Genomic DNA, 13101 nt, shown 5'->3' with positions numbered 1-13101 from the left:
GCAGTAATATATATAGGCCATGGTCAAAAAATCGGTGCTATACAAAAACCTGAAATGCCCAAAATAACCTCCTCGTTTTATAACAATTACGCTTCTCGCTATTGAATTGGATTCATAGCCGCACCCATAAATGTCACCTCTACCGTGGGCCCCACACCACAAAGTTCCACTCCCTGTGTTGTTGCTGCTTCTGATCATGTTTCAGAGTCACTAACCTTTTCTTTAATTTTTCTCCGACCACAAATTTTTTTTTTCTCTTGGGAATTTTTTTGACATTAATTAGTAAAATTCAGTTTTCACTGGAGGATATTTTATCCATGTTTTCTTGATTTTAATAAACTATAGTTACTTGTAGGTAAAACATTTTTAAAATGTCTAAGTTATTTTAGGTTGAATAGGGTTTTTTTTTTTTTTCTGTTGATTGTGACTTAAACCTACACTCAGCCATCTTGAAATATATTTATGCAACGATCACTGTCATATGTTTTATTTGAGGTATGTTAAGCAAATCCCTTTTCGTTATTAACTAATTTTTTTCCAGTGCTATTTATTTTTAGTTTCAAATAATTGAGGCTTATGAAATCATTTTCTGATTTCTAATATTTTTCAGAAGTTTTAAGAAATAACAATATCTAGAGGAATATACCGAAATGAGTGTTTATAAAAACATGTTTTAAATGTTGAATCGTTTTCATTTTTATTTTCACTTTTCCAGTTTTGTAATTTCACAATCTTGCTCTGTTGAATTGTAATTTAATACAAGGAATCTGAGTTTAATCAAATGGATTTCTTAGGTATCACAACCTCGTTGTGCAGTAGGTGTTATAAATTCAAAATACTCAAAAATACACCAAAAATTAAACAAAAAATTATTAAAAATTCAAATTGTTAATTTTATATTAGAATAATTAAACAGTTTAATTAATTGACTCGATAACTAATGTCTAAATTTATTTGAGCTGGTAATTTAATCTATAATGCACGTAAATTTATTTATTTTGATGAAAATCAGCGATTCAATTTAAATTTATCTCACGGTTTAATGGGACAATACTTATTTATTGTAGAGGGACTTGTGTTGCTATGGATTTTAAAGGTTTAAGAAATATTTTAGATGTCGAATAATTTGTCATGATAATATTGTAAATTTAAAATATAATTTGCATTGTTTTAAAATTAATTTATATTTAATATACTTTATCACAATAACTTTGTCCATTTAAAGATAAATAAATAAATAAATAAATAAATATATATATATATATATATATATATATTAAGTAAATTGGTCCAATCAATTTATTTATGATTTCATCGATATAATAAACCGATGAATTTTACCAGTGAATAAGTTTAATTGCTGTTTTATATAATGATGTGAGATACCGGTTAAATATGATTTTAGAATCAAGTTTAATATAAAATTAAAATTTGTGAAAATAAAATTTGATATATTTTAATTTCAGATAACATACATAATATGTCATTTTCTTTTTCCAATATAGGAACTTAAAGTAAACAATACTCTGATTCTTTCTTCTTCTTCTTTTTTGGCTTAAAGCGTTTATTGTGTCGAATAAATAATTGCTTAACGTTTTGCTTTCTATTTAATACAGAGGTGGTTTTAATTATGTCAAATTTTAAGAAAAACTATGTTTCATAAATTTGTTTGATATTTTAAACTTTTAAATTATAGTTTTAAATATAATGTCACGGAAAGAAAATTACTACTTTCAAATGATAGAAACATAGACAAAGTATTAATTTGGATATTTCTTTGGAAATCATTTAAAAATGGTTTGTTAATAAAAATATAATGAAAACTCAATTCTATTCTATCTATTATCATTAAACTTCATAAATAACATTAATGATACATCTTTCTTCTAAGATAAGGTTGTGTAAGTCTTCAAAAATGTCAATATATACATGATTAATGACTACGTGTTACATGTTAGCGTTGATTCCTTCAATAGAAGAATTGTAAAATAGTTCATTTTCAATTAATCAGCATTTGTTATTCCAAATGACTTATTAAGGTGTAAGAACTATATACAAAGTTATATTATCGAGGAACATTGACCAATCTTTTTATAAAGTATTTTATCAATCAACCACCGCTTTTAAAATATTTTTTATTTTAAAATTCAAAATTCTGTTGTGATATTATCCTTAAAAATCATTTTGAAAGATTAATAATCTTAATAAGGCAAGACTATTAAATGAATTGAAACTTTTTTTATTATACGTATTTGATCTCATGGGAAACGCTGTGTATTGTGTTCATTCTTATCTGTACTGTCGAAGAAAAATAGAATAAAATAGAAAGCACTTCCAATGGTTGTTGCTGCGTCTTCGCTGATTCATCATCACGCGTTTGTCCAATGGAAAACCCTAATTTTATAATTTTCCCCCTTTCAATCCATCAATTAAACCTCAATCTATAATCAAGAATCAAGATACTGTTCTATAAATATATAATAATTTTTTTTTGGCTTTATGTTTCTATGACAATGTTATTACTTATTTTAATTCCTAAACAATAAAGGTTATGGATTGTCATCTTTTTTATACAGTTTTTAAATATTGAAACAATAAGTTTAGAAATTTAAACCTTCACTCTATTACTATTCTTCTTTTTTCTTATATTATTCAATATATTTTGGAAATATGTTATCATATAAATCTAACACTGTTAAATAATGAGTATGAATAAATTGTCAAAAAGTTTGTATTCAGAGACCAACACATTCTGATTAAAGTTACTTTCATTAAAATGTAATGTTTATTAAAGTTTCATTGAATATTCGATTTTTCATCTTCACAAATATATTAAGACTTGTTTTTGTGTTAAGACATAAAGTTATGACAGTATTATTTTCATGTTCATGTTAGATTGATATTAAGGCCCATTTCAATTCGTCTATTTGGAAGCAACTGAGTCCAAAAATATATGCTCTGTTTAAAAAGCCCAAAATTTGACATTGGGCTTTGTTCACGTACTTGCCTAATATGGCAATTATCATATATGGATTAGTTTCATAATTAATTTGATTTGAGATTAAACACTTGTAATCATTTTTTTGTAATGTTAATATACTTTTTTCTGAATTTTTGAAAGCTCCGTGAATAAAAGATAATGATTTGTTTGCATGAGATCGAAGAAATAGAGAGGAGAAAAAAAAGTAATTGAAAAAAAGAGAAATAATAATAAAGTGAGAATAAGAAAAAGAAGAAGTAAATACAATGGGACAAATACCAAAACGTGGTCGTTTTCATCTGGCTCGCACCTTGTGGTGTGGCCAATACTTTCATCCATTGGTGGACCTTGATGTTAACATAGCAGCAGAAAATAAAAATAGATTAAGAAAAAAAAAAAGTTTTTTCATGGTGGGTATTGGACTTTCAAGAAGTGTGGTGGAGGATATACTCAAATAGTTTTATTTTTCACGTATTTTAAAATAAATTACACTGAGCAATACGATAAATAAAAAACAAAATAGATAATGGAATGAGGTAAAGAAAATGAAAAATGAGAACGGCCAAACTATATTTTATTATTTATTTGTTTTTTTCTTCATCATACATATGTATTCTTTTATTTATAATTAATATCGGACAACCTTATTTTGCAAATAAATAAAATAAATAGAAGAGACAAACTTATTTTTTGAATATGGTTTAAACCATTCTTATTTTGAAATCTAGTTTATACCAGAAAATGAGTTAGATTGAGTATCGATACTCGTTTAAAAAATACTAGTAGATGTTTTAAAATGTATAGATATCTATTGGATATTCACAAATATTTTAAAAAAATTATAAATTCTTAAAATTAAATTTAAATAAAATTATAAAAAAATGTAAAATTAAATATAAATTAAATTTAACAATAAAATATAAATTAAAATTTAATTAATAAAATATAATTTTAATTTTAATTTTTTACGGATAACAAATATCTGCATATACATATAATATGATACACATAATCGATTTATTTATAAACAAGTATTAAAATACTCACTATCCATTATCAGCAGATAACAAATACCTATAAGTATTAATTATATGTCATGAATTTTATCGATAAATACTCACAAATATAAATACATGTATTTTTGTCGTTCTTAATTCTAATATATGTTCAATGAAGTGAACTTAAGTCTCAACCTACTTTAATTTTATTGTGAATGAATTTATTTATGTAAACAAAAATATACGAGAATCTATTATTTTTATAACCAAGAGATATAAATTATAATTCACTGCCGGTGTAATTATTTTTTAAAATAAAATAGTATTTTTAGTTATAAATTCGTGTTCGGAATTGAAATCCAAACATTAATGAAGTAATCTAAGGATGTGTGTTCAAATTTTATTGTTGTGATTATTATAAAATAAATAAACAATGAAATGTATAATAATTTTTCTTGCCTAGACACGTATGAAAAAACATTAAAAGAGAGAAATGTGATTTCATTTAAAAATGGAGTGATGTTACGTGGTAATGGACTGTGTCCACGTATATATATATTTTGTATGAATGGTACAATCGAAACGAACGCCGTCACAGGGGGAGGTTGGTTGTGGTGTTGGTGGCTCTCCTCACTCACACTCTTGTCTGAACCGTCACAGAACATGTCTTTGCCGTGAGCGTTGGGAACCTGAGATCTCAATTTCGCATACCGTTAACTTTATTTCCCCTTAAAATAAAAAATAGAAGGTTAGGGTTTTCATGGCTTCGGAGACAAAGATCGTGAATCTGGCTGAGGAAGCCAAGCTAGCCACGGAAGGTGTTAAGACTCCCTCCTATGCTCTTACCACCATCTGCAAGTCCCTCGTCGCCGGTGGAGTCGCCGGAGGAGTGTGCGTCTCATTTCTTTAACTTTTCTTTCTTCCTTTGGGAAACACATCAACACACACACCCCGACATATGCATGCGTATATGTATGCATTGATTGCATGCTCAATCAATTTCAGGAGAATTTGACTATTCGGAAATAGTTTTTTTTTTCCCCAATGTTATTGTTTCCGGAAACTTCGATGCAACTGGCTTCGTCTGGAGCCTGCTATATTAATATTAATAATTAAACTTTGATTTTTCACTGTACGGGAGCAATGAGGAGCTAGTTTTTCTGTTTCGCGAAATCTCTTTCTTTGTTTTTTTTTTCTGTAATTTTTTATTCAATGGAATATGATATGATCTAGTAAAAATTCGAGCCTTACTGTTCACCTGGGAAATAGCAAAAGTAAGTTTCTGTACATCTATCTCTCTGTGTATGGATTAGATCAATTGTATTAGATAAACGCCAGTTTTTGTGGCTATGTAACAAGTTTAATTTCTTCTGTGTAACTAATTATTTGTGAGACAACTTATTAAAATTTAATTACTCTGATTTGCATTAAAATCTGTTTCCTTGTTTGAATGAGTGTAGTGTGTTCCTGTCCAATATGAGAGAGAGTCTGCTTAAGTTTGGAATCCGTCGGTTTAGTTTTATGCTTTTACCAACATAATCTGACTTTGTTGGATATCTGTTAGATGTAATTTCAACATCCCTTTTGCATTATGTTCAGCCTTGGTTGACCTGAAACCTTTTTGTATCTATGTAGATCACGAACGGCAGTTGCTCCGCTGGAAAGGTTGAAGATTTTGCTACAGGTTAATCAGTTTAGTTGTTTACTTCGAAATGTGATGTTGGTGCCGGGATGTATCAATATCATACAAGTGATGTAATGTGATGTACCTTTGCTATTCACAGGTTCAGAATCCACACAATATAAAATACAATGGAACGATTCAAGGTCTGAAATATATATGGAGAACTGAAGGTTTTCGTGGGCTGTTCAAAGGGAATGGGACTAATTGCGCTCGAATTGTCCCGAATTCTGCGGTGAAGTTCTTCAGTTATGAGCAAGCTTCTAAGTAAGCTTTCCTTTAGATATTACGATCATGTACTACTGCTGATAAACTTCTACTGATGGGATTCTGCAATCCTTTTTAACTTTTCTTTCAAAACAATGTTCTTCAAGCTGAGGGTCTCTCACTCCTGCGCAAAGAAGTTTCAATTTTTATATTTATGCATTTCGTAGGTAACGGTAACACTTTTTCCTCTTCTCTACTGAATGTTCCTTTTCTGGCAGGGGTATACTACAACTGTATCAGAAGCAAACTGGAAACGGTATGTCCATGTTTATTATTTTCCCCTTCTGTTGTATGTGTATTGTTGTCGAGGGAGGGGGAGTACTGGTTCAGTAGCTTGTTTTTGCTTTCATAATTTTGAGGGGAAATCACTTTTTTGAAAGGATAAAACTTAATCAGTTCTTTAGGTTCTGTTCTCCAGTAGAGCAAAACATAACATGTATATTAATTTTGGACCACTTCATCCTCTTTTTTAAATATTTCAGACTTGGGTATAAACATTACTATTTTCATTCTGTGCTTTTTACATTGGAGAGCAACGCTACAAGTGTGCTAAGTAACTCTATCTAATTTTTGTCCTTTTCATATTTCTAGTAAAATTTTGATCATAAATTATTTTGAACTCAGAATAAGCTAACCCTAATACCCACTAGGTTGACTTTAATAATTTCCTTCTGAAAAATATTTCTAAAAATAATCAAATGGAAACAAGTAGGCCTAAAGAAATTTGTCAATAATAAAACCCCTGCTAAATATTATTTTTCCTTGTACTTCGGCAGAGGATGCTCAGCTGACTCCTGTTTTACGTCTTGGGGCTGGAGCTTGTGCGGGAATAATTGCCATGTCTGCTACTTACCCGATGGACATGGTTCGAGGCAGAATAACTGTACAGGTACTTTCTTTTTTGCTTTTTACCTATTCCTTGTTTTACTTGCTTTTGGTCAGAAAGGTAGCCGGAAACGCATAAAATTAAGATACTTGTTATAGCAGTGGAAAAAAAGGTTTATATCAAAGTGTCTTAATGTTTTTTGTTTTCTTAATACAACACTAATTTTTCTTTTCCTTGTATTTGCAGACAGATAAGTCCCCTTACCAATACAGAGGAATGTTTCATGCTCTGTCAACTGTACTCAGGGAAGAAGGTCCACGTGCTTTGTATAAGGGATGGCTTCCTTCAGTCATTGGAGTTGTGAGTAATTTTTCTGGAATTTCTTTGTAGGAGTTGATGATTACGGCCGTAATCATAATTCTACTATTAGCTTTCTGGAAATTCACATTACATTTGACAGTAACAATTAGGACCTGAAGGTTGCAGTTGGGGGAGGGGGAGAGAACCTATGAAACACTTGACACTTGATTATGTTGAGTTCTTGTCAATGTCTACCCCCTTCTTAGGGGACAATTTAATAACATTGCTTTTTGGCGCTACTTATAGATGTGGGGTATGTTGGTAAGGATGTGTGACTAAGGTCTTTAGTGTTTATTCCTGGTTATTATCTGTAGTTAGATAGCATCTAGTCAGTACATTGTGCAGAACGTGGGATCAACATCAGGGTGTAGGATTGATCATAAAGCTTCACTTAACATTGATATGTTTGGTTTTAATGATTTGGATATTTAACTATGTTTTCTAATAATTGTTCTTCTACGGGTTAAATGTTTCGAAGAAAAATTTATTTACATAAAGGCTTACCACTGCTCAATGCTCTGACTCTATCGATAGTAAGTTCTAATAATTAGTACAACTATTGGGGGGCGAGGGGTGTTATGGCGACAAGTTTTTACCTGGTTATGTTCTAGGTGGAAAATAGCTAGGTGCACAACGCGCTAAAATCTAAATCGCGCTGCAGCAAAAGTGCTCAACTTTTGTTGCAAACCCAGAAAAGAGTTGGGGAAAAACAAATTGATAGAATGAAAAAGAATAGAACAAAGGAGATAAATCTCTCCCTCTAATCGTTCCACCTCCACAAAGAATGAACAGATCTCTCTACCTTCATAAAGAGCAAAAGCTCAATTTACAAATAATAGCTGACAAAAGGAATTCCCCTCATGTCAGTCCTCCTATTTATTTATATCACTAACTCCCTCCCTCAAACTAACTAACTATTAACTAATACCCCAGCTGTATTAATTTACTACCTCTTCTCTCATTTCTAACATCCTGAAAGTTTATAGAAATGTGAAAAGTTACTCTTCTAAAATATTCTGTGTGCTTTGTAATTATAGTTAACTAACTAAAGTTTGCTTTAAATTTGAACAAAAGCTCCCGTTTTTTGTTCTGTCACCGGATTTATTGACTTAATCTTACTCTTTATTCCTGTTTTTCAGATTCCTTATGTGGGTCTCAACTTTGCTGTTTATGAGTCTTTGAAAGATTGGTTAGTTAAATCCAATCCATTTGGTATAGTTCAAGATTCTGAGCTGAGTGTGACAACTCGCCTGGCTTGTGGTGCTGCAGCTGGAACTATGGGACAAACCGTTGCTTACCCTCTTGATGTCATTCGACGAAGAATGCAGATGGTGGGTTGGAACCACGCTGCGTCTGTCGTAGCTGGTGATGGAAGAGGGAAGGTGCCACTTGAATACAGTGGCATGGTTGATGCTTTTAGGAAAACTGTTCGGTATGAAGGATTTGGTGCATTATACAAGGGTCTGGTGCCGAATTCTGTAAAGGTCAGGCCTTCTCCAGTATTCATAAATTATGTTACGTTCTGAAAAAATGTGGGTAAAACATATGTGCATAAATATATATGCAATGCATCCGTTGAGAGAGTAAGGTTTTCCTTTCTTCTCTTTACGAAGGTACTATTAATGTACTATATCTATGAAGCACTTAAAACAAGTTTGTTCATACATGTCATCCGAATGTTTTCTGTGTGCGATTCCTATATCATACTCTGTTGGTGTTACTTCCCCGATTAAAGCTGTGAACTTCACAAGCTTCTACCTGATTAGAACGAAGTCTGTTTTTGAATAGTTATTGTAAGACTCAAGTGTCTGTAGTCTGGGTCAAGCATTTCACATTTCGAACTTAAATTATATACTAATCCAGCTCAGATTGAGCTCAACTTGATGAAGTGCATGATCAATTACCACTAAAAACATAAGATCTTAGGTTTTTAATGTTATTAGCCTTGTCTCACATTTTTTTAATCCAAGTCAAAAACAATATTTTACACTTTATAAGTGAAAACGTTGTTTCATTAATTTATGAATTGGTTATAAAATTTTGGTTTAATGTTAGAATTTGTTTAAAAGTCTTTTACAATTAGCGTGGAACCACGCAAATCAGTGCACTTTGCATAGCACAACCTACAATTAAATCAATTATCTGAAGATATGAGCAATCTTAATCTCTCTTGACTCTTGATTTCTCGCAGGTGGTTCCATCCATAGCAATCGCGTTTGTAACATATGAGGTGGTGAAGGACATTTTAGGTGTGGAGATCAGAATATCAGACTGAAGATTGTCAGCCATCTGATAATTGATTGCCTGTTGTTTTCTTGTAGGCAAGGGGATGCTCAGAGATGATAACATAGGGTTATGTTCTTGGTTTACATCTCTTCATTGAGATGGGAAGCACTTTAGTTAGTGTGCATAAATTATTTCCCCTTGTATCAATTTGTTTTGCTCTGTGAACATGATGTAGCTCTTAGCTTCATATTCATCTTCTATGGCAATAAATGTTGTAGGAAAAACAATGCACAGACTTATCTGCATGCCTTTCTTCACGAGTGAAGAATTTTTTATTGATGGAATATCCAGTGATTCGCTACTTTATTTTATTACAATCGATTTGACGGGATAAGTTAAAAGACCATTGCTGAGTAATTAGTCATTATCCTTGTGAGTAGTAAATTATTTTTATATATAGAATTATTGGATAAAAGGTGGGTTTATCATTGGAAATATATGTGGCTTCAAGGCCCTAATGAAATATATCCATGCAATCTGAACAAACCCGTCAATATCTGAATATTTTTCTCTCTGATTCCAAGATCTTACTAGAATATGATAAATTGTTCAGTCATAGTCAATGACAAGTCTTTCCCCCAACTATATAGAACTTAGCCATTCAAGTAAACATGTCATGTAGTTGGAAATCTTGGACATTTACGATCTTTTGATATACAAATATATCAGAATATGGATATCTAAACAACACATGAATAAATATCATTTTAAAACGCACACCCCCGATACACACATGAATAAACTTGAACCAATTACTATTTAGCCCATGTTTGAGAGACTCTTTAAGAAAGAAAAGAATCGCATATTTTAAGAAAAACTCCGTGAAAACAAATGATTATTCCTTCATAATAAGTTGAACTAATACAGCCAATTTTAATAAACTAAACACGGAATATAAAATTGAAATTACAACCCAATTTAATCTAAGTAATTCATGTATTAATATATTTAATATTAAATCCTATACATTTCTTCAGTTTTAAATTAGGTTGGGTTTTAAACACCCTACCGATCGGTATTCATGTCCCAACTAACAGAAACTGTTTCATATAGCATATACATGAATTGCGTCAAGAATGTTAACTTGTGTAGTCCACCATCATTCATACTTCAATTATCTACAGCTTCTAAAATGGTATTCATATATACCTTGATGCAGACAAATACCCCTCCACCAAAATCTTGCCATAATCTCTATATATGTTGATTTGTGTACTCCTCCACAATAGCAAAATTTGACTTCACATTTTTCTTCCATGCCTGAACACAATAACAATGCTTAATCTCTGATGTCAATGACTTTGTACAATAATAATCACTCAGTTTTTAGGCTATACGATTTTTTTGGAAACAAAACTATAAAAAAAGAAGAGCTACGAATTGTTTTTCTCCCACTTGTTTGGTTTCAGAAAAACAAGCAGAATGAATTCAGATGACAAAATTCAAATTATACTCCATCTTTTCCTAATCTTAGAGATTCTTCTGTATTTTAATTCAGCTTTTTTTCTTTCTTTCAAACAGGAGAAAATCAATTAGAACCTCTAAAAAATGCAGAGTCTCAAGCTCCAAGTTTGTATCATGATTTGAAAAGAAAAAGATAACTGATGCAACAATTCATACCACAAAGCTAGGAAAAATTTAATATGCAATACAATATATAAGATGTGGAAGCTGAATTACCTGGAGTCTTTTACTGTAGTTTGAAATCTTGATGAAATTGGCTTTCTCCCAAGCTTAGGATCGTGTCTCCCTCGTTTCTTTCTTTGTAATCGTGATGTGCATTTTCTAGTTACAGTAATCTCATCTTTTATCTTCTCTTCACTCTCCTCATCTTCTGTACACTCATCGCTTGAGAAGTATAATAACGAGAGCAACACAAGCAACATGTTGAGCTCAGCTAGAGATGTATTTGGCATGTGTGAATCACTCAATGCATCAACAACAGCATCTTCTTCCCCTTCACACTCTTCCAGCGTATCGATCTCACTCTCTCTTTCTTTCTCTGGTTCTGCCATATTCTCTCTAACAAATTTGGTTCTTCAAATCAAACCAAGATTTTATACTGTCTGCATCTGTTGATCCGTGCATGTGCTTGTGTGCATGCCTGAAACTTGTTTCTGTGAGAGTATATATACATAAATAGATCATAAGGATGTGTACAGAAGCCATTGACCTAATTTGAGTTGAGCTAAAGTTTAAACACATTCGATTCTCAATTCCATGTTTCCAATTTTGTGTTTCTATTTGAAAGTGTGAGGTTATTTTAATTGTGTCTTCCTCAATTGGTGCATGCAATATATGGTGGAGAAAATATATGACATTGTAACAATGACTCAACTATTTGTGGCTTTGTGAAATTGCTTCTTCGAGTTCTTATTACAGCCACCGAAATTTCTGCCTTCAATTACTTACAAGATTACCCTAAATCTTGCCTCTTTCATCAGGTAGGGTTAGTTAAGTATAATTTATACAGGGATGAACATCAACAAATTACTATTAGAAATAATAATAATAATAAGTAACAAATACATAAATAAAAATTTATTTAGCTTCCTATTTTTTTTTTTTTAATTTAGATTGCATGAACATTTTGGCCCTTCTAAGCTTTGTTAGTTGATTAAGTTTCTTTTATTATTTTAAAATTAAACAGTTTTTTCAACTTATTTTATTCATTTTTAGAAGTTAAATCAATTAGATTGTTTTAATCTTTTTACTTAAACTTACTATGATTTAAAATATTAAATTTACCTGTAGTAAAAAAAATGATTTTTTTTTTCTTCCTCTACACATTCTACAAAATTAAATTCTTCATTTCTTTATTAGCATTCCACCGAGTTACTTGTTTCTTAAATTTTAAATTACTCTATATTTCAAATCTATCGTAAATATTGAAATATTTGAATATGAAATAAGAATTTGTGGTATTTTTATGTAGAGAGAAAATTGACAAAAAAAAGAGAGACTAATTATGCTTAATTTTAAAAACGGCGAGACTTATTTAATTTAAAAAATATTCGAGAGAGGAAAATCATGTAGTTTAGGTGAAAAAGAAAAACTAAAAATATAATTAAGCCAGTAGTTTATATATATTTTCTAAACAATATGTTTCTTTAATAATTTTTATATAATTGTAATTCTTTAATAATATTTATTTTCAAAATATGTATATTATATCATTCTAAATCCTTTTGTTAGAGTTTTAGATGACGTGTTTGTTCTTGTGATTCATTATTCACATAATATATATTTTGAACACAGGTATTTTGATTGTAATGTACCTATATTAACATCTTGAAAGCACCAAGATATTCTTGAATATAGTCTATTATATTTATTACATTAATGATTGTATAACCTATGTTATTGCACATTATTTGTAATCAGTTATGCATGAATTATAGTTTGACGACTGTAATTTAATTCATTTAAATTTGATTATTGTAATTCAATAAGTTGAATTTGAGACATAAAAGTTATTTATGACAAATTTTCACTTTTCTCTTTTTTATGTATTCTTTTTCAATCAAACACGAATATTTTTTTCAGGTCATTTTTTTTCTAAACAATTTTTCATTAATTTTTTTTTTAATCTTTTGTTCTCTCTTTATTTTTTCACACCATCCAAAGGCTTGGACTGAGGTTGTTGAATTTAAAAGACATTATTCTTATTTTATTTCCAAATAATATTTTGGTATTAAATAAC

At 30.3% G+C, this 13101-nt stretch overlaps 2 protein-coding genes across 2 annotated transcripts; one reads left to right on the top strand and one right to left on the bottom strand.

The window, feature by feature from the left end:
- Window positions 1-4545: 4545 nt before the first annotated feature.
- Window positions 4546-9709, top strand: LOC114188103 (mitochondrial adenine nucleotide transporter ADNT1-like). The gene is made up of 8 exons (XM_028076626.1): window positions 4546-4869; window positions 5614-5662; window positions 5763-5926; window positions 6145-6182; window positions 6703-6815; window positions 6999-7112; window positions 8252-8596; window positions 9304-9709. Exons 1-8 carry the CDS (start codon window positions 4739-4741, stop codon window positions 9385-9387), a joined length of 1038 nt encoding a protein of 345 aa, XP_027932427.1. The 5' UTR covers window positions 4546-4738; the 3' UTR covers window positions 9388-9709.
- Window positions 9710-10298: 589 nt separating this feature from the next.
- LOC114186548 lies at window positions 10299-11646 on the bottom strand. Its single transcript, XM_028074483.1, has 2 exons — window positions 11079-11646; window positions 10299-10658 (listed from the first exon to the last, which is right to left on the bottom strand). Exons 1-2 carry the CDS (start codon window positions 11411-11413, stop codon window positions 10640-10642), a joined length of 354 nt encoding a protein of 117 aa, XP_027930284.1. The 5' UTR covers window positions 11414-11646; the 3' UTR covers window positions 10299-10639.
- Between the last annotated feature and the right edge of the window lie 1455 nt (window positions 11647-13101).

The sequence above is a fragment of the Vigna unguiculata genome, chromosome 6 (assembly GCF_004118075.2).
Source record: "Vigna unguiculata cultivar IT97K-499-35 chromosome 6, ASM411807v1, whole genome shotgun sequence".
Taxonomy (NCBI): domain Eukaryota; kingdom Viridiplantae; phylum Streptophyta; class Magnoliopsida; order Fabales; family Fabaceae; genus Vigna; species Vigna unguiculata.
This window is presented reverse-complemented; position numbering and strand designations above follow the sequence as displayed.

Excerpts from the sequence above, each read along its gene's own strand:
- LOC114186548 (XM_028074483.1), bottom strand. The coding sequence starts at position 11,413 with ATGGCAGAACCAGAGAAAGAAAGAGAGAGTGAGATCGATACGCTGGAA.
- LOC114188103 (XM_028076626.1), top strand. The coding sequence starts at position 4,739 with ATGGCTTCGGAGACAAAGATCGTGAATCTGGCTGAGGAAGCCAAGCTA. Across the intron at positions 5,927-6,144 it reads AGTTATGAGCAAGCTTCTAA|GGGTATACTACAACTGTATC; the intron begins GTAAGCTTTCCT and ends CTTTTCTGGCAG. Across the intron at positions 7,113-8,251 it reads TTCCTTCAGTCATTGGAGTT|ATTCCTTATGTGGGTCTCAA; the intron begins GTGAGTAATTTT and ends CCTGTTTTTCAG.